The following is a 20,526-nucleotide window of genomic DNA, read 5'->3' on the forward strand; positions in this document are numbered from 1 at the left end:
ATAATAAAAAAAAAATTTTTTTGTAATAATAACAGAAACAATTTTGACGTAATCAATTTAGTTTTGTTACTATGATGATACTCTGCTATGTATCGTAGTATCGACATATGGATCGATCATCCCAACTTCACATTGAAACTTTAGTGGTTAGCTTCTCGTGTCCTGCTCGGTGTGTGTGTATGTGTAGCATGCTTAGCCATTCCTTTTTAACTCTAGTCCTCCAGTGATAATGTACTTGGAAGAAACAAGATTAGTATCTTACCCTCCTGGAATTCGTGCAACTCCCGCACGTGTGTAAGAAGTGTTACGGAAATGTAATTATGTCACCTTTAGCGTGCAACCCTTTTGAAGGAACCTTTCACGTGAGTACAATATTGGAGTTTGAGTTTATTTCGAACATGCAAGCATACACACATGATGTGCCGTTAGGGGTGCATGTCTGATGCAAGGGCTGTTTAACACCTTTCTTACGTCACGACTCTGGAGACCGATGAGCGTTGTCAGCAGGTTTAATGACATTCAAAAGGGTGAAACTAAAAAGACAAACAACACAGTCAATATATACATATGTTATGCAAATGTATTCATATATATGCTGTAATGCTACCTTACAAGGCATGAGAAGGTAAACAAAGTGAAATTGTACTACGACGCCATCTTAGATGACATCGCAAATTATTGCTAATGAGTATGGCAAAGATCATACATCAAAAATCCTAAATTTAGCTCAAAATATTTTAGACAAAAACCAAGTTTCAAAGTTCAACTTATGATACATACCGGCGATGCAACCTTAAACAAAAGATATATGCAGTTTTTCTTCGAAAATGACCACCATAAAGTACGTGCTGGAACCGGAGATTTCTCTGCTTGGCTTATGTAACTTCCGGTCAATAAAGTTTGATTCAAAATACACACTTCTCAAAGATGTATTAACTGCCATGACCACATGATGGCAACAAATACACATGTAATAATATTAATTACATAAGCTTATTTAAGCACAACACATTTCAACAACAAGAGTTTACAACTTTTAGTTGTAACAGAACACATGATACATCACAATTTCCAGTTTCATTTTTCAACATGTTCGAAAAGGAGTAGGAAGAAGCAGAGCTTATTTAATCCTACCACTTTTCTTTTACATAACAGTTGCTAAAACACTTCCTGTTCTCAATTTATTCACAATATACTCCATAAGTAATCACAATAAAAATAAACAAATAAATAGTAATTGGTGAAGTAAGTCATATTACATATAATGAGATAAGTAAGATTATTTTGAGAATGAAATGAAAGAATGAAAGAATGGATGGATGGAATAAATCCAGAATGTTTATCATGGTTCTTCTTCTTTGTACTTTGTAAACACTTTAAGTTTGAAGAGTTTTTTTAAGTGGATCATATTAGTACATTGTTTGATTGCTTTGCTTAATCCATTCCATAATTAAATTCTACATACTGATATACTGAAGGTCTTAAGTGGTGTGCGTGCATACAGCTGTTTTAAATTACATTTTTCTCTGAGATTATATTTCTCCTCTTTTTTTGAGAAGAATTGTTGTATATTCTTAGGTAGTAGGTTATATCAAATCAAATCAAATCAAATCAAATCAACTTTATTTATAAAGCACATTTAAAATTTACCACAGGGGTAGCCAAAGTGCTGTACAATGGGCAGGTTAAAAGATAATACGAGAACCGAGCAAACACAACACAAACAGAACACGATAATAAATAAATAAATAAAATATAAAAACATAAAAACAGGTTCACAGCAGGTGTATTATTAAGATTAAGACTAAAGTACCAATGATTGTCACACACACTAGATGTGGTGAAATTTGTCCTCTGCATTTGACCCATCCCCTTGGGGAGCAGTGGGCAGCAGCGGCGCCACGCCCGGGAATCATTTTGGTGATTTAACCCCCAACTCCAACCCTTGATGCTGAGTGCCAAGCAGGGAGGTAATGGGTCCCATTTTTATAGTCTTTGGTATGACTCGGCTGGGATTTGAACTCCAACCTACCGATCTCAGGGCGGACACTCTAACCACTAGGCCACTGTGGGGCGCCATTGCAGGATGGATATCACTCAGTGTTAAAAGCCATGGAATAAAAGTATGTTTTTAAGAGAGATTTAAAAACAGGAAGAGAGGAGGCTTGTCTAACACTCAGAGGTAGGTCGTTCCAGAGCTTGGGAGCAGCAGCAGCGAAAGCTCTGTCACCTCTAAGCTTCAGCCTTGTGTCCGGGACCGTCAGTAGCAGCTGATCGGCTGATCTTAGGGATCGGGTGGGGCAGTAAGGCTATATATATATATATATATATATAGTTTGCTTTATGTATAATTTTAGCTGTTTGTAAATTCACTATGTCGTGGAATTTCAGTATTTTTGATTCAATAAATAAAGGGTTTGTATGTTCTCTATATCCAACATTATGTATTATTCTAACTTATCTTTTTTGTAACACCGTTAATGAATGAAGTGTACTTTTAGTTATTTCCCCATATTTCTACACAGTAACTCAGATATGGTAACACTAGCGAGCAGTAGAGGATATTAAGTGATTTTTTGTCTAGAACATGTTTTGCTTTATTCAGCACAGCTGTGATATATATCAGTTAAAAATTCGATCACTAGTAGATGAGCACTTTTTTTTTCTTTTGGAGGCAATGAAACAAACATGTCAATGAATTGATGAATGCATATTTATTTATATTTATACATGCCGTCGTCCACAACCAAGACAAGAATGAACTATTCAAGTACAACAAGCTTGACTTGAGTAATGGTCAGCACGCTTGAGTGATGATTTATTTGCAGTGTAGATAAAGCGAATAAAGTAATTTTCCCTTCACCGTGTTACAATAATATTAATATAGCAGCTGTTGGACAGACAGAGCCTTCAAATTCAAAACGCTTCCAGTAAAAGTGGCTTCATAACAAAGCTAACTCCGCTTCTAAAAGACATTCCCATCAGGACACAGTCATTGTGAAGATTTTTGCACTCTTTGAGTCGCCATGGACACAACCTGGGAAGACAAGCAGACGACGTGTCGACCGTGGACCAGTTGTCATGAAAGTTGAGACCTTTAATGTGTTTCATTGCTCCTCACTTCTGTTCTACTTCAGTTGACATTGAGGTTATGCGTCCTCACCTATTTAGTCAAGGCCATGCTGATGAGGCTGGGATTTTCGTTGACGTACTGCGGCTTGAGAGACCTACGTCTTTTCTTTGAGCTGGAGCAGTTCTGAAACAAAAGTGTCGAGAGAGAGAAGCAGATGATGCACACGTTTCCAAGCAGTGGATAACAAAGCTACTTTATCTATAGAGCACAATTCGTACACAAGGCAATTCAAAGTGCTTTACGGAAAATTAAAAGAAGGCAAAAATAAAGATATAAAATCCTAATTCAAATTAAAATCAGAAAATACAATCATCTTAAAACATCCATCCATCCATTTTCTACCACTTGTCCCTTTCGGGATCGCGGGGGGTGCTGGAGCCTATCTCAATCTTCCATCCATCCTTTTCCGCTTATCCGAGGTCGGGTCGCGGGGGCAGCAGCCTAAGCAGGGAAACCCAGACTTCCCTCTCCCCAGCCACTTAGTCCAGCTCTTCCCGGGGGATCCTGAGGCGTTCCCAGGCCAGCCGGGAGACATAGTCTTCCCAACGTGTCCTGGGTCTTCCCCGTGGCCTCCTACCGGTCGGACGTGCCCTAAACACCTCCCTAGGGAGGCGTTCGGGTGGCATCCTGACCAGATGCCCGAACCACCTCATCTGGCTCCTCTCCATGTGGAGGAGCAGCGGCTTTACTTTGAGGTCCCCCCGGATGGCAGAGCTTCTCACCCTATGTCTAAGCGAGAGCCCCACCACCCGGCGGGGGAAACTAATTTCGCCGCTTGTACCCGTGATCTTGTCCTTTCGGTCATAACCCAAAGCTCATGACCATAGGTGAGGATGGGAACGTAGATCGACCGGTAAATTGAGAGCTTTGCCTTCCGGCTCAGCTCCTTCTTCACCACAACGAATCGATACAGCGTCCGCATTACTGAAGACGCCGCACCGATCCGCCTGTCGATCTCACGATCCACTCTTCCCTCACTCGTGAACAAGACTCCGAGGTACTTGAACTCCTCCACTTGGGGCAGGGTCTCCTCCGCAACCCGGAGATGGCACTCCACCCTTTTCCGGGCGAGAACCATGGACTCGGACTTGTAGGTGCTGATTCTCATCCCAGTCGCTTCACACTCAGCTGCGAACCGATCCAGTGAGAGCTGAAGATCCTGGCCAGATGAAGCCATCAGGACCACATCATCTGCAAAAAGCAGAGACCTAATCCTGCAGCCACCAAACCAGATCCCCTCAACACCTTGACTGCGCCTAGAAATTCTGTCCATAAAAGTTATGAACAGAATCGGTGACAAAGGGCAGCCTAGGCGGAGTCCAACCCTCACTGGAAACGTGTCCGACTTACTTATCTCAATCTTAATTAATTAAAATGAATCAAATACTGTACATAAAATACTTTCAATTGTCGTATGTACAATTAAATTAAAGTGATTTCAGCTTGGATTTGAACATTGCCAACGTTGAGGCCCGCCTCGCATCTTCATGGAGACTATTCCAGATTTTAGGAGCATAAAACTGAAACGCAGTTTCCCCATGTTTGGTCCTGACTCTGGGCACCAGCAGGAGACCACTGCCTGACTTTCTCAGAGCTCGAGATGGTTCGTATGGCTCTAACGTGTCAGCGATGTACTTTGGCACGAGACCATGATAAGACTTGTACACAAGGAGAGATGTTTTAAAGTATATTCTCCGAGCAACGGGAAGCCAGTGCAGTGACCCAAGCACTGGACTAATGTGGTTGTATTTTTTGGTTCTAGTCAGGACTCGAGCAGCAGCATTCTGGATGTACTGCGGCTGCTTTATAGCTTGTTTAGAGAGCCCAGTGAGAAGGCCATGACAGTAGTCTAACCAGGAGGCAAATCTTAAATTCAACATACCGGGCTGCAGATCTGGTTTGCCTTCAGACACAGGTGGATTTTGCAATGCAGATAGATGCTAAAGCGATCCTCGTAGAACTGGAACATGTTGAAGGAAAAGGAGCTGGTTGGGCCTAGTCCGTTGACATCCACTCTCACCGTCTCATCCTCTGAGTTTGCACACCTGCTCACAAACCGACATCAACCGATAGATGAGTACCGTATTTCCTTGAATTGGCGCCGGGAATATAGTATTCGCCTGCCTAGAATTACAGCCGGGTCAAACTCGTTTCGCAAAATAATTAGCGCATGCTTGCCACTTCCGCCGGGTCAAATATGAGTCATTAAATGACTCCCGCCTCCAGGTGGTAGAGGGCGCTAGTGATCCTTCTTGCGACTACCAGTACTGCAGGAGACAGGTACTGCAGAAGAAGACAACAAGCAGCAAGCATGCAGCAATTGTTTGCTTGCACTTTTAACATGGAGGATTACATATCTAAAATAAAACCGTTTTCTAAACTGGACTTTCAATCGAAGCAGGAGGTAATAATTAAAGGAATATCTCCAGAGACTTTTAAAATTGAAGAAAGATGAGAAAGACTGCCTTTGATCAGAAGCAGCTGCACATGGACCCATCTACAAGTAAAGGTAAGATCATAATAACGTTTTTTTTTATTAAATGTGTTTTTAATGATAAGGTATGCGCCGGAGTGAGAAGAGGTTTTAAAATAATTAGAGCATGCTTGCTCATTCCGCATGGTTTTGGTAACCGCAGGAGTGAGAAGAGGTTTTAAATTAATTAGCGCCCCTGCGGCTATTCAAGGAAATACGGTAATTCCTGAATCACAGGATAGATCCCCTGATGCTTTGTTGACTTATGACTTACTGTCTGACAATGCTGCAAGCTGTTTTAAGTGTGAAGGATCACTGACCTAAACCTCGCTAAGAGTTTAAACTGGTCCACATGAAGATGGCTTTGGAAATACACTGTTGTTTAGACCAAAACCTGCAGAATCTAACTCTTGCAGTCAGAAATACAATCCAGTGGAGTTTAGGTTTACTTGTTGTTTTGTTCAATGGAATTGTCTTAACACAGAACGGTCCATCAGAATTGAACATTCTTGCTACGAGGCAACAGTGCTAATTAATCGTTAGTGTTGGACCGCAAATGTCCTCTTAGAGCTGACAAAGGGATGAAACATGCTTATAGCGGGACCAAGCTTCATTTGACAGGTTTTTATACCAGGTTTGTTCATTCACAAATGGAACAAATTGAGACACGTCAAATCTCCTCACCCATCAATGATCAGGTAGTACATGGGACTCTCGGTGGGCGATGGCCCGCTCGTTGCCCAGCACGAGTCAACAACCACAGAAAAGAGGTTTTCGTCCAAGCCGGCCGTCATCAGCTTCACAAAGACGGTCTGGTTCAGTAGGATTTCTGTGTCCACATCCAGTGCCTGAGTGTGGTTGGAGTCCAGGTAGGTGGTCATGTTCAGGATGTATTCAAAAGATCCAGACATGACTGTCTGGACCACAGAGCTGTAGAAAGAACACAGTTTGATGAATTCATCCTCGTTTTTCTATCCCACCTTGCTCCACTGTCCTGGCCTCAGCTCAGATATCCCCCAGGGCTTATATCTCCCATCTCCTCTCCCTAAAGACTTTTAACATGTCTGACGTGATCGTCTTGCAGACTCCAGTGTGTCACTCAGTGAAGAATAAAAGTAATGCCCTCCCAGCTACTTCTTGAACATGTCAATCATCGTTCTGATGTAGTCCTTTGCCTCGTGGATAATCGGCAAGTGGAGAAGCCAAACTATAGGACAGAAAACTCACTAACCTACAGTAGTTCAGTTTTTAAGGACATTCAAGTATATAAAGTACTTGAATTAAACTGACTTGAATTGAATTAAGTTGATGGTAGGAGTCCCTACTCTCAAACATAACATTTGGCTGAGTGCTTGTTATGTCCATGTACACCAGACCTGAAGTACCAGTGTGTTAGGATTTGAACCTTGGAACCTCTGAGGTCCCAAAGCCCAGGAAAAGTCCTTAACAACTGTGCTACTGATGATGCCCCTTCTGGAGGGCTCCGACTGCCACTAACCCTCCTCCCAACAGTAATCGATCAACTCACTTATCCTTGATTTTGAAAGTCATGCCATTGATATCTGGCTGTTCTAGGAAGCAGGAGAAGTCCAAATGGAAGGAGTCGTAGCGCATGATGCCATCAGGTGTAGCCATGCTCTCTCTCATAACGGTGTTCTTGTAAAATATTTTGCTGTCGTTCACCTGCATGATCACAGAGATCAGAGATTATTCATGAAGTTTTGAACAGTACTAGTGTGAGGACCAGAGCGGCACCCACCATGACCACTGCCCCACAGTTATTGCTGGTGTTGAAGTAGAAGTTCACCATGTTGTACATGTCCTTGTGACCTCTACAGGACTCGTCATTGAGGTGCAGTTTAGTGTAGTCGATGCCCCTTTCCTCGAGAAGGCAACCGGCCACAGTGAGTGTAGCATTGTTGTCTAAACAGACTGACTGATTACCTGAAGATCATGAGCAAAATTAATGACCTGGCTATTCGAGGAGAACTTCAAGCATGGTAGGAGGAATGACTAGAAATCCATACAAGCTGTAAAAACCCAGTTTCTTACCCACAGTCTCGCTCATTTTGAATTCAGATAAGGCACGACAGAAGCAAGCGGTTTGACCATTAATGTCATCAGCACAGAACTCGTGAGACAAGCAATTATTGTCTGGACAGAAGATCTCATGGGCAGCTGAAGAAAGGGAACAAAGACGAAGATTAGAAACACTACAAAACACTTTAGTGTGATTTGTTCGTGTCTTACGGCATTGGGCATTGGACCTCCAGCCATCCACCGAGTGGTTCTTCAGGCTGCATGCTTTAGCATAGGCCTCATGGAACATGCACTTGACACCGTCCAGATCTGTGTAGTTGCACCTGGTCTGGATGCAAGCAGCGATGTACGGCTCCGGGTCGACGTGCGCGTGACAGTCGGCGAAGTCGGAGCCGTTCATGACATGACAGCTGTAATGAGAGATGAAAGGATGGAATGCATGTCAAAACTGAAGAGGAGCTTTTTTATGTTTCTGCTCACTGTTCAGTCACTGTGGTGCAGTTGATGGACTCGTCAGCTGGCTCGCTGTACATCACCTCACAGCTAGGGGGCAACAAGCAGCAAAAGGGAGTTGATAGATACACACACAGTAGAAAATGATGAATCTGCATTTTTTTATAAAATTTACAAAATCTTACTCTTCCAAATAAGACTTTGCTTCATTCAAAGTCAAGCTTTCGTTGACACACAGACCGTTCAGATGTCCAGCAAGGTCCTCTGGTTGAGGATAGAACACAAGTCAGTGTATTCAAGAACTTTGAAGACCCACATTGGCATTTAATCTTCTAGTACCTACACTACCGTTCAAAAGTTTGGGGTCACATTGAAATGTCCTTATTTTTGAAGGAAAAGCACTGTACTTTTCAATGAAGATAACTTTAAACTAGTCTTAACTTTAAAGAAATACACTCTATACATTGCTAATGTGGTAAATGACTATTCCAGCTGCAAATGTCTGGTTTTTGGTGCAATATCTACATAGGTGTATAGAGGCCCATTTCCAGCAACTATCACTCCAGTGTTCTAATGGTACAATGTGTTTGCTCATTGGCTCAGAAGGCTAATTGATGATTAGAAAACCCTTGTGCAGTCATGTTCACACATCTGAAAACAGTTTAGCTCGTTACAGAAGCTACAAAACTGACCTTCCTTTGAGCAGATTGAGTTTCTGGAGCATCACATTTGTGGGGTCAATTAAACACTCAAAATGGCCAGAAAAAGAGAACTTTCATCTGAAACTCGACAGTCTATTCTTGTTCTTAGAAATGAAGGCTATTCCACAAAATTGTTTGGGTGACCCCAAACTTTTGAACGGTAGTGTATGTGTCAAAGTCAAGGCCCGCGGGCCAGATCTGGCCCGCAAATGAATTATCTATGGCCCCCGGGATGATATTTCATTAGTATTACAACCGGCCCGCAGGCCACAGCCGCCTGCTGCTGTTTTGCACGCACCAATACTCCATCAGTGTTGGTGCTAGGGATTTTCAAAATGGGACCCCATCAGGTCATAAAAACGGGGTCCTACAGTAAATTTTTGGGGTCCCATGTTTTTGTAACCGTTTTGAAAACAAATGATAAATGTATGCATTATCCTGTTTTATCTCACATTCTATATTGTGTTTAAAAATAATAATACAAAAGAAAACACATGTTTATGCATATGTAAATGTATTCAGTTATAAACATTCATTCACATTCTTCTTTCCTTCATGGATCTAAACTTTACCGGTATTTTTTTTCTATATTTTTATTGTAATATTTTCAGAATGTGTTTGTTCTATTTTTGGCCAATGTAAGACAAAGAAAACAATCTGAAATTGTCTTTATGATGATTTTAATAGTCCGGCCCGCGTGTGCACAGATTTTCCTCCATGCGGCCCCTGAGCCAAAATGAGTTTGACACCCCTTATCTAGTAGGTAAGTCACAACCCCGCACTGCCCGATGGTGGAAACCTGTCACTGTTTTGTTGTGTCTGTATTAGGATTCCCCGAAAGTTAGGCTTTATCAGTGTTGCAAGTATTTTTACATTTTGAATACTGGTTTGTCGCGTTTGTTAAACGTTCACGTTCAATCTGGTATTCAATAGACACTTGTTTTATAACCATCGCGAGTGGACAAAGAAAGTGAAGCTCAACCAGTTCAAAACAGAGGGCTCAGGATCAGACTCATGTCATTCATCTCTCATGTACGATGACATGGCATGGTGAATCCTTGAATGAAAGGTATGTAAGAAGATTACTTATCAATTTATCACTGCTCATGTGAAATTTACTGCGAAATATAGATTTTTTTTATAGGCCTTAAAGATGTTAAAATTATGGATATTCATCACATTTTTATACCAGTACCGTAATTTAATGTTTACAAGAGTTTAATATTTCAGGTCAATTAAGATAAAAAGGTTCTAAAGTTTTTTATCAAATGCAAAAATGGAACCAATTTTGGTGAAAAAGTTGGTAGCTTACATTTTCCTTTTAATTATCGTCTTAACATTTTAAACAGCAGCACTTGTGTAAAACAAAATGTGACAGTAAACAAGACATGGTAACGTAATTTTACATTCATTAATTTTTTTCATTATTTATTTATTTCAGGCAATGACATAAAAAAGTACAAAGTTGACAACACATAATAATATAAATTAATATAGTGCAAAAGGTAATGTATAGTATGTAATGCATGATTGTCCAGTTTTGCCTGGAAAGGAGTGGGAAGAAGATAATGTATTTAACCCCACCCCCAGTTCTCCATTCAGTGATTATTCACATGAGTTTCACTGTTACTTTGTTCAAGGATTATAATACAAATGTTGTATCATAGTGGCATTACCACAGGTAACAATAATTATTACACTGTAACAATAATTTGTATCAACAATGTAGGAATAATGAATATACCAACAATGGTAATAGACAACATAGCAATAATGGTAATAGACAACATAGCAATAATGGTAAGGAAACATTGAGCACATGTTAACACTTTGAGACAGAGTACAGCAGCAGGTCAAATTAAAGACCTTCATCTCTATATTTGAACCAGACCCCATGTTTGTATGATAGTTTAAATCGATTAATAGTTTGGCATTGCTTGTGTTGCAAGTCCAGTTTGTTCCATAGTTTTACTCCGCATACAGACACACAAAAACGTTTACGAGTGGTTTGAGCTCTCGGCAATGAGAAATATCCAAAGCCTCTCAAGTTATGAGCCTGCACTGGTCTTATAAAAAAATGTTGTAGATTAGGCGGCAATAATTTGTTAAATGCTTTATATAAGATTATTAATGTATTATATTTAACAAGGTCATCAAATTTGAGCAACTTTGATTGCATAAACAGATTATGAGTATGTTCTAAATAACCAACGTTGTGAATGATCCGCACTGCTCTTTTCTGTAATATGATCAGAGGATGAATTGTGTTGTGGTAAGTATTCCCCCATACTTCAACACAGTATGTAAGGTATGGGAGTACCGAGGTGCAGTATAGAGTACGGAGTGCATTTTCATTGAGGTATAGTTTTGCTTTGTTTATAATTGAGAGGTTTTTGGAGATTTTTGTTTTAATGTGTCTGACATGAGGTTTCCATGATAGTTTACGATCAATTATTACTCCCAAAAATGTATTTTCATTTACGATTTCAATTTGGGTACCATCAATACTTATTCTCTGTTCAGACATTATGATAATTCAATGGACTCCACTATCGAGTTATGCTATCGGTTGCTTTCTTGCGAGGAGGCAGTCAAATTCGACAGAACACCGGCACCAAATGTCTTTTAATGGCTCACAGTTACCTTTTAGAACCCAGCCAGGACCCACAGTGTAGAGCACAGCAGAGTTGCCATCAAAGTAGACCTTGGTGTTGTATGTGTCGTGTGATAACATGGCGGAGACCCCAGTTATGTCCTTATAGAGCTCCACGCCGCTGTGGATCTCAGAAACATTTCCGAGGTCCACGTACTCATCATTGACCTGCATCAACCACATGTTTTACTGACCTTGTTGCTGCAGTAAAGAGATTCAATTCAGTTGGCAGTGAGTGGGTGGATGCTGAACTCACCTTAACTTTCCCGCCTTGGCCCAGCTTAATGACGGCGTCACCCAGGTCGATGAGCACATATTCCAAAAACATCACGTCTTTGCGGCGGCGCGCATTGAACACGCCCACCATCTGCATGTCCAGTTCTTCCACAAGATCGTAGGCACAGTGATTGGGGATGGAAGTGGAGCCACCACGGTTGTTAATGACGGTGGACCCGCTCACCGTGCATAAGCTGGCATCCCTTACACAGCTGGGGGTTGGGAGTGCGGGGGTGTGGGGTTGGTTAGCATTGTTAGCATGAAACAAAACATTTGTTAACAGATGTCGTTTTGAGTCTTTACTAGTCGTTGGGCTGAGGAGCGAAGTCCAGGTAGGCCGAGGCATTACACTTTATAAAGCTGCCCATGAAGTCGCATGCCCTTGTGTCAGGAAACTGAAGTTGATCTGGAAACAACACAAGCATCAACCATCAAGCGGGGAATGACGGGGAAAACCATGAGGACCAGACACATTCCATGTCTTTCACAAACCTTCGTGTCTGCAGCCGCTCACCAGAAAGTGGTTTGTGCTTTCAACGGACTCCCAGTGGTCCACTACCAAGCCGCTCACCTGCACTTCTACATCCTACACACCAACCCAAGCCCAACATGTACAGGCGCACAGAACGTTAAATATGTGGTCCGTATGGTACACTCGCTTACATCAACAGTAAATTAAGTATGATGTAAATATGATTCCAGATTCCAGCTGGTACAGCTTTGCAATAGAACGTTGGTAAGCCTCACTCCCTGATGCCTTAAGAGTCACGCTGGACAACAAGTCGGCGGCCTGGGTTTGAGCCCAGGGAAAGACGCAAGAACTGGACCAGGTCGGTTAAACTGGTGGCTAGGGATGGACAATATGACTTAAAATCTACATCACGATATACAAAACCCAAAACCAGTAAAGTTGTCACGTTGTGTAAATCGTAAATAAAAACAGAATACATCCATCCATCCATCTTCTTCTGCTTATCCGAGGTCGGGTCGCGGGGGCAGCAGCCTAAGCAGGGAAACCCAGACTTCCCTCTCCCCAGCCACTTCGTCCAGCTCTTCCCGGGGGATCCCGAGGCGTTCCCAGGCCAGCCAGGAGACATAGTCTTCCCAACGTGTCCTGGGTCTTCCCCGCGGCCTCCTACCGGTCGGACGTGCCCTAAACACCTCCCTAGGGAGGCGTTCGGGTGGCATCCTGACCAGATGCCCGAACCACCTCAACTGGCTCCTCTCGATGTGGAGGAGCAGTGGCTTTACTTTTAGCTCCCCCCGGATAGCAGAGCTTCTCACCCTATCTCTAAGGGAGAGCCCCGCCAAACTCATTTCGGCCGCTTGTACCCGTGATCTTGTCCTTTCGGTCATAACCCAAAGCTCATGACCATAGGTGAGGATGGGAACGTAGATCGACCGGTAAATTGAGAGCTTTGCCTTCCGGCTCAGCTCCTTCTTCACCACAACGGATCGATACAGCGTCCGCATTACTGAAGACGCCGCACCGATCCGCCTGTCAATCTCACGATCCACTCTTCCCTCACTCGTGAACAAGACTCCAAGGTACTTGAACTCCTCCACTTGGGGCAGGGTCTCCTCCGCAACCCGGAGATGGCACTCCACCCTTTTCCGGGCAAATCCTTTTCGACTTATATTCAAATGAATAGACTGCAAAGACAAGATATTTAATGTTGGAACTGAGAAACTTATTTTTTTTTACAAATAATCATTAACTTAAATTTTAATGGCAGCAACACCTATAACAATCCGGATGGTTCTTTTCCTCTTTGGTCCGGAGGACACGACGTCCACAATTTCCTAAAACAATTTGAAATGTGAACTCGTCAGACCACAGAACACTTTTCCACTTTGCATCAGTCCATCTTAGATGAGCTCGGGCCCAGCGAAGCCGGCTGTGTTTCTGGGTGTTGTTGATAAATGGCTTTCGCTTTGCACAGTTGAGTTTTAATTTGCACTTACAGATGTAGCAAGCAACTGTATTTACTGACAGTGGTTTTCTGAAGTGTTCCTGAGCCAATGTGGTGATATCCTTTACACACTGATGTCGCTTTTTGAGGTATCGAAGGTCACGGGCACTGCCGCTTACGTGCAGTGATTTCTCCAGATTCTCTGAACCTTTTGATGATATTACAGACCTTAGATGGTGAAATCCCTAAATTCCTTGCAATAGCTCGTTGAGAAATGTTGTTCTTAAACTGTTTGACAATTTGCTCACGTATTTGTTGACAAAGTGGTGACCCTCGCCCCATCCTTGTTTGTGAATGACTGAGCATTTTATGGAAGCTACTTTTATACCCAATCATGGCACCCACCTGTTCCCAATTAACCTGTTCACCTGTGGGATGTTCCAAATAAGTGTTTGATGAACAAATCCTCAACTTTCTCAGTCTTTTTTGCCACTTATGCCAGCTTTTTTGAAACACGTTGCAGGCATCAAATTCCAAATTAGTTCATATTTGTAAAAAATAAAGCTTTCCAGTTCGAACATTAAATATCTTGTCTTTGCAGTCTATTCAATTGAATATATGTTGAAAAGGATTTGCAAATCATTGTATTTTGTTTTTATTTACCATTTACCCAACGTGCCAACTTCATTGGTTTTGGGTTTTGTATATTGCCGCCTTTTGTGATAGCAAAATAAATTACCATATATTTTTGGTATGTAAATGAAAATATAATATTTTCTAAATAGTTTGCAAAGACTCCATATGTGGCTGCTGACATAAGCAGTACCGTCATTTCCTTTGTATTATTTTGTCAAAACTATTATTAATCTACTTGATAATTTACTTTTTACTTTCTGTTGTAACATGGTTGTATCTATCCTTCTGTAAGAATGTAATATTCACTTGTTCTTCTGTTGTTTGGATACTTGACATTAGTTTTGGGTGGTACTAGAAATTTGGATATGGATCCGATACCAAGTAGTAACAGGGCCTACCAATGCTGATACTGATACTTCAAATTTTCAAGATCATTGAATGATTAGAAAGGTAATCAGAAAAAAACACAGGACGGCGGTGTAACAATACCAACTGAATATTGAAATGATTTCCCTTTTATTACATACGATATTTCAAGCAAAATAAGTAAATATAAGCAAAAACTACTATTGGCTCGGATTTACATCCTTTGGTTTCTGCCCTTAAAATACAGGGATTAATTTCCTGAGTTTGTAAACAACAAAAATGACAAAATGATTTGGTGATAATAGTATTGACCATATACTACGGAGCCCCTAAAGGGACATGGGGGACATTTTTCTTTTAGATATGTATCTCGTGCTCACGCAAAATTTTCTCGTGCGCATGAGATGTTTTCCTGTGAGCACAAGAAACATATCTAAAAAAATATTTTCCCCTTGTCCCTATATGTTTCTTGTGCTCACAGGAAACTTTTGCATGAGCACGAGATACATATCTAAAAAAAAGGTTTCCGTCCCTTTAGGGGCTCCGTAATATACTGATACTATACTTGGTATTGTCCCTGCTGATAGTGATAGTGATACTTGTAAGAAACATCGTTTATTTACCGTCATGGAGGCGAGGATTAGTCGAATATGCGGTCTTTTGCGTGTCGCTGTAAAATTTGCGGGACACAGCTAGAATGTGTCATCAACATGCATTGTTACGAACGACAATAGCAATAAAAGCTATATTTTAAAAATGTATATAATTTATATCCTATATCGTCTATACCGCATGACCATACTGGTTACGTGACCCGGATGAGAGAGGGCTTTAGGGTAGCGAATGTAACGGATACCAGACAATGCAGCTGTCGGGTGGAACGTTGGTACATCTCACTCCCTGATGCCTTAAGAGTCGCACTAGAAAACTGTCTGACAGCTCAGAATTTTAGCTTGATGATTAGCGCCCCTGACTTTCAATCAAGGGACTCTGGTTCGAGCCCAGGGCAGGACAATGTAGCTGGACCAGGCGGCTTACAATAGTCCAGTGATTCTCACACCACTAATGGTACGCAGGCTCTATCTAGTGGTGCGCCAAATAATCACTTAACTAAATATTTAAACATAGCTTTACTGTTCAAACTGTGTGTAATGTTACAATGGGCACAATATTACATTTACTTGTTAAATAAAACGTCTGCCTTGTTTTTATTGAATACTTGAACACTATGGTGGTACTTGGAGAGCCAAATGTTTTCTGAGGTGGTACTTGGTGAAAAAAGTTTGAGAACCACTGCAATAGTAAATTACATGTGATGTAAATACAGTACACTAAATATGATGTCTGGCCAATTAACGGACATGTAAATAATGTTAGTGTTGTTTATCGACAGTTGTTTACTTGTCATGACTGGTTGGATGTTTTCAGGTGTGATACCAGGCGGACAGAAAAACTCACCAGGTTGGCTTCAAACAGGTTGAATCGTATACTTCCTTGCTGGCCGAATGTACGGAAATAGATGGCAAACTGAAATGCGAGAGAATCAGACATGAGGATGTGTCGTCTTAGCGGTGAGAAAGTGTGGACCACACAAGATGTGACTTACCACGCCAACACCGGTGTCTGTCGTCATTTCCAGGACCGTGTAGCACGGTGACGTCCCAGTGAGCTCTGGCAGCGCGGTATGAAACTCTGATCCAGGCCCCGCTTCCACCATGAAGGACGACACGGCTCCATTTTGCGGCCCGGTGTGCGCAATATGGAAGCAGTCCAAGCCGTTGTGTTCATCGAAGCAAACATTCACCGTGCCACCGGCAATGTCCACCTGTTGTCAAAGGACAGAAGCACTCTGCTGATTGGCTGAGTTGGTCTGCCTTCAGGTGTCGAGAGGAGGGACACTCACAAAAAGGGTGCTGTATGTTTGTCCGTAGAAGTTGATGGGACAGCTGCTGGCGTCAAAGTCTGCCATGAATTGAGCGCTTGCACCTGTGGACAAGCAGACACCTTGAATAAAAGGAAGATGGAATTCTGATCTTCCATTGCTACCGTTAGCTTAGTAGACTATATGACGTCCAGTCTTTCCCGTCACAAGTATACACGTTGGAATTTCAGACAATCACACGGCTGTCTTCTTGGCCTCCTTGCTGTCAATCATCTGTCATTTATGCATTTGCTGTAACTCCACTGACAAGGAGCCTTTTAACGAAGGCTGACTCCACAAGTTCATCTCCTTCACCTCCATGTTCTTTGAAGAAAATTCACTTGACTGGCCTTTGTCCTCCACGCTGACACTAAGACATCATTTGTATACTATTGCCTTTAAATAGTCCCCCCTTTTAGACCAGTTGATCTGCCGTCTCTTTTCTGCTCTGCCCCCTCTCCTGTGTGGAGAGGATATCAGGTGACCACAGATGAGACACTAGCTGTTCAAAGTCGGGACCCGTAGTGGACCACTCCTCTGTGCATCAGTTGATGACGTCTCTGCGCTGCTGACTTGTCTCCATTCAAGATGATCCCCTGCTGGCCCCACTATGGACTGGACTCTCACACTATTAACTAGATCCTCGTTGTGCCCATTGGGTTGAGTTTTTTCTTGCCCTGATGTGGGATCTAAGCCGAGGATGTCGTTGTGGCTTGTGCAGCCCTTTGAGACACTTGTGATTAAGGGCTTTATAAATAAACTTTCATTGGTTGATTGACATTTAACTTTTGACCACAACATTGAGTTGAGTTGAGATTATTTCGAACACAAACATACTTACAATATGATACATCACATCATTTCATATCATTTCTCTTTACAACATGTCCGAAAATTAAAAAAAAGAAGAAAAGGTCATTTAATCCTACGCCTTTCCCACTTCAGAGCACTTATTAATACATAGGTTCACTCCTTCTTTTTGGAACACAATTTACATCAGTGAAATATTAGTACAGCAGTTCTTGTAATAGATACACTACCGTTCAAAAGTTTGGGGTCACCCAAACAATTTTGTGGAATAGCCTTCATTTCTAAGAACAAGAATAGACTGTCAAGTTTCAGATGAAAGTTCTCTTTTTCTGGCCATTTTGAGCGTTTAATTGACCCCACAAATGTGATGCTCCAGAAACTCAATCAGCTCAAAGGAAGGTCAGTTTTGTAGCTTCTGTAACGAGCTAAACTGTTTTCAGATGTGTGAACATGATTGCACAAGGGTTTTCTAATCATCAATTAGCCTTCTGAGCCAATGAGCAAACACATTGTACCATTAGAACACTGGAGTGATAGTTGCTGGAAATGGGCCTCTATACACCTATGTAGATATTGCACCAAAAACCAGACATTTGCAGCTAGAATAGTCATTTACCACATTAGCAATGTATAGAGTGTATTTCTTTAAAGTTAAGACTAGTTTAAAGTTATCTTCATTGAAAAGTACAGTGCTTTTCCTTAAAAAATAAGGACATTTCAATGTGACCCCAAACTTTTGAACGGTAGTGTAATTAATTTCTGTATGATTAACATACTGAGATGAAGAATACCTCGTTTTCAATAAGGTAAAAGGTGTTGCTTAAAATTCTTCTTCCTCGTACTTTGTAAGCACTTTTAATTTGAACAGCCTCTTAATCTGGATCATATGAGTACATTGTTTGACTTCTTTGCTCAATCCATTCCATGTTTTAATTCCACATACTGATATACTAAAGGTTTTATGTGTTGTACGTGCATACAAATGTTTTAAGTTAGTTTTTCCTCTAAGGTTATATTTCTCCTCTTTTGTTGAGAAGAATTGTTGTACATTCTTGGGTAGCAGATTATAGTTTCCTTTGTACATAATTTTAGCTGTTTGTAAATGCACCAAATTGAAATTTAATATTTTTAATTTAATAAATGAAGTGTTTGAATGTTGTCTATATCCAACATTGTCTTTTTTGTAACAAGGTTAAATGGTAAAAGGATTATACTTGTATAGAACTTTTCTACTTTCAAGGTACTCAAAGTGCTTTGACACTATTTCCACATTGACCCATTCCCACACTGATGGCGGAAAGCTGCCATGCAAGGCCCTAACCACGACCCATCAGGAGCAAGGGTGAAGTGTCTTGCCCAAGGACACAATGGATGTGACTAGGATGGCGGGAGCTAGGATCGAACCGGTACCCCTCAAGTTACTAGCACAGCCACTCTACCACCCGAGCCACGCCGCCGGTTAGTAACTGAAGCGTAATTTCGTAGTTAATTCCCCATATTTCTACACAAAACCTCAGATATTTAGTTACACTGGCGAGTAATAGAGAATATGGAATGATTTTTGTCCAGAACGTATTTTGCTATATTTATTATTGAAATATTTCTTGCTGCCTTATGTATATGTATATGTTTTATATGAGATTTCCAGTTCTATTTCTCATCTATTATTACTATTTCTATTATGGTTTCTTTTACTCTTTCATTGTCTACTCCATCTATTTGTGTTTGACTTTCTCTTCCACTGTTACCATTGACACAAACTTTATCTGACTGGGCTTTGTCCTCCACATTGGCACTAAGACATCCGACTTTTGACCATAGTATTGACACGGATGTTATAGGACTGGCCTTTGTCCTCCATGTTTAAACAAAGACGTTTTCTGACTAGCCTTTGTCCTTCACTTTGATGGTAAGACTTTATTTGTCCTTCGTGTTGAGATTAGGACATAACCTGAATGGCCTTTGTCTTCCACATTGACACTAAGACATCCAACATTTGACCATGACATTGATACAGATGTTATAGGACTGGCCTTTGTCTTCCACTTTGATAGTAAGACATTATCTAACTAACCATTGTCGTCCACGTTGACACTAGGACATAACTTCTATGGCCTTGGTCCTCCACGTTGCCTTTAAGACATATGTTTGGCCTTTGTCCTTCACGTTGTCACAAATAAATCTGACACGAGGACATTATCTGACTGGCTTTTGTTCTTCATGATGACACTAAAACGTTTTCTAACACAATTTTGTCCTACACAATGACACTCAGACCTTATCTGACTGGCCTTTTTCCTCCATATTGTCATTAAGACCTTATCTGACTGACCTTTGTCCGCTACCTTGACACTAAGTCATTATCCGACTAGATTATGTCCTACACATTGACACTCAGACCTTTTCTGACTGACCTTTGTCCTTCACAATGACACTAAGACCTTATCTGACCGGATGTTGTCCTCTACATTGACACTAAGACCTTATCTGACTGGACTTTGTCCTCCATATTGACACTAAGACCTTATCTGACTGGACTTTGTCCTCCATATTGACATTAAGACCTTATCTAACTTACCTTTGTCCTCTACCTTGACACTAAGTCATTATCCGACTAGATTGTGTCCTCCACTTTGACACTAAGTCATTATCTGACTGGACTTTGTCCTCCACATTGACTGTCAGATTTCCAGAAGGTGAGGATAAAGTCAGCTTACCTGGCAACAGGCTGAAGGCAGTCGTTACGACCAGGAGGAGGAGCATGCTGGTGATGAGCGGTCAGCTGACAGAGATCTAGAAAACACATCAGACATTCATGAAGGGAAGTTCAGCCCACCAGCATCATGCATTCATCATAAATGTCAGTCAAGGCAGTTAAGATGCATGTTGATATTTAACTCGCAGGTGCTAGAAAGTTAGCAAAGATGACATATTCAAGTCAAACAGGACATACTGGATAATCACTTGTCTTCTTCGATATGGCTGAGAGGATTGTGGTATACAGTATGGTATTTATTACAGCTTTGAGTGATGAGAAGACAAAACCCGCCGGGAGCTAGTCGTGACAAACGAGCTGAACCAGACTGAGGAATTCCAGCCTGGTGGATATGTACTTGCATCCCCTACACATTGTTTGCATTATGCATTTCAA

General features: G+C 41.4%; 1 protein-coding gene across 1 annotated transcript in view; it reads right to left on the bottom strand.

Annotated features, from left to right (window-relative positions):
* Positions 1-2,801: 2,801 nt before the first annotated feature.
* The window catches only part of LOC133659003 (alpha-tectorin-like), a 60,170-nt gene continuing 42,445 nt past the window's right edge, over positions 2,802-20,526 (bottom strand). The window contains exons 3-20 of the mRNA XM_062061594.1: positions 20,093-20,168; positions 16,548-16,630; positions 16,251-16,469; positions 16,103-16,171; positions 12,222-12,315; positions 12,033-12,135; positions 11,710-11,941; positions 11,444-11,621; positions 8,285-8,363; positions 8,127-8,189; positions 7,857-8,056; positions 7,659-7,784; positions 7,366-7,550; positions 7,135-7,289; positions 6,291-6,536; positions 5,016-5,178; positions 3,164-3,256; positions 2,802-3,037 (exon numbers count right to left, since the gene is read on the bottom strand). Coding sequence (XP_061917578.1) covers positions 3,164-3,256; positions 5,016-5,178; positions 6,291-6,536; positions 7,135-7,289; positions 7,366-7,550; positions 7,659-7,784; positions 7,857-8,056; positions 8,127-8,189; positions 8,285-8,363; positions 11,444-11,621; positions 11,710-11,941; positions 12,033-12,135; positions 12,222-12,315; positions 16,103-16,171; positions 16,251-16,469; positions 16,548-16,630; positions 20,093-20,138 — 2,334 coding nt within the window. The 5' untranslated portion in view covers positions 20,139-20,168 and the 3' untranslated portion in view covers positions 2,802-3,037. The remainder of the gene's footprint in view (positions 3,038-3,163; positions 3,257-5,015; positions 5,179-6,290; positions 6,537-7,134; positions 7,290-7,365; positions 7,551-7,658; positions 7,785-7,856; positions 8,057-8,126; positions 8,190-8,284; positions 8,364-11,443; positions 11,622-11,709; positions 11,942-12,032; positions 12,136-12,221; positions 12,316-16,102; positions 16,172-16,250; positions 16,470-16,547; positions 16,631-20,092; positions 20,169-20,526) is intronic.

Source organism: Entelurus aequoreus, linkage group LG10 (genome assembly GCF_033978785.1).
Source record: "Entelurus aequoreus isolate RoL-2023_Sb linkage group LG10, RoL_Eaeq_v1.1, whole genome shotgun sequence".
Taxonomy (NCBI): domain Eukaryota; kingdom Metazoa; phylum Chordata; class Actinopteri; order Syngnathiformes; family Syngnathidae; genus Entelurus; species Entelurus aequoreus.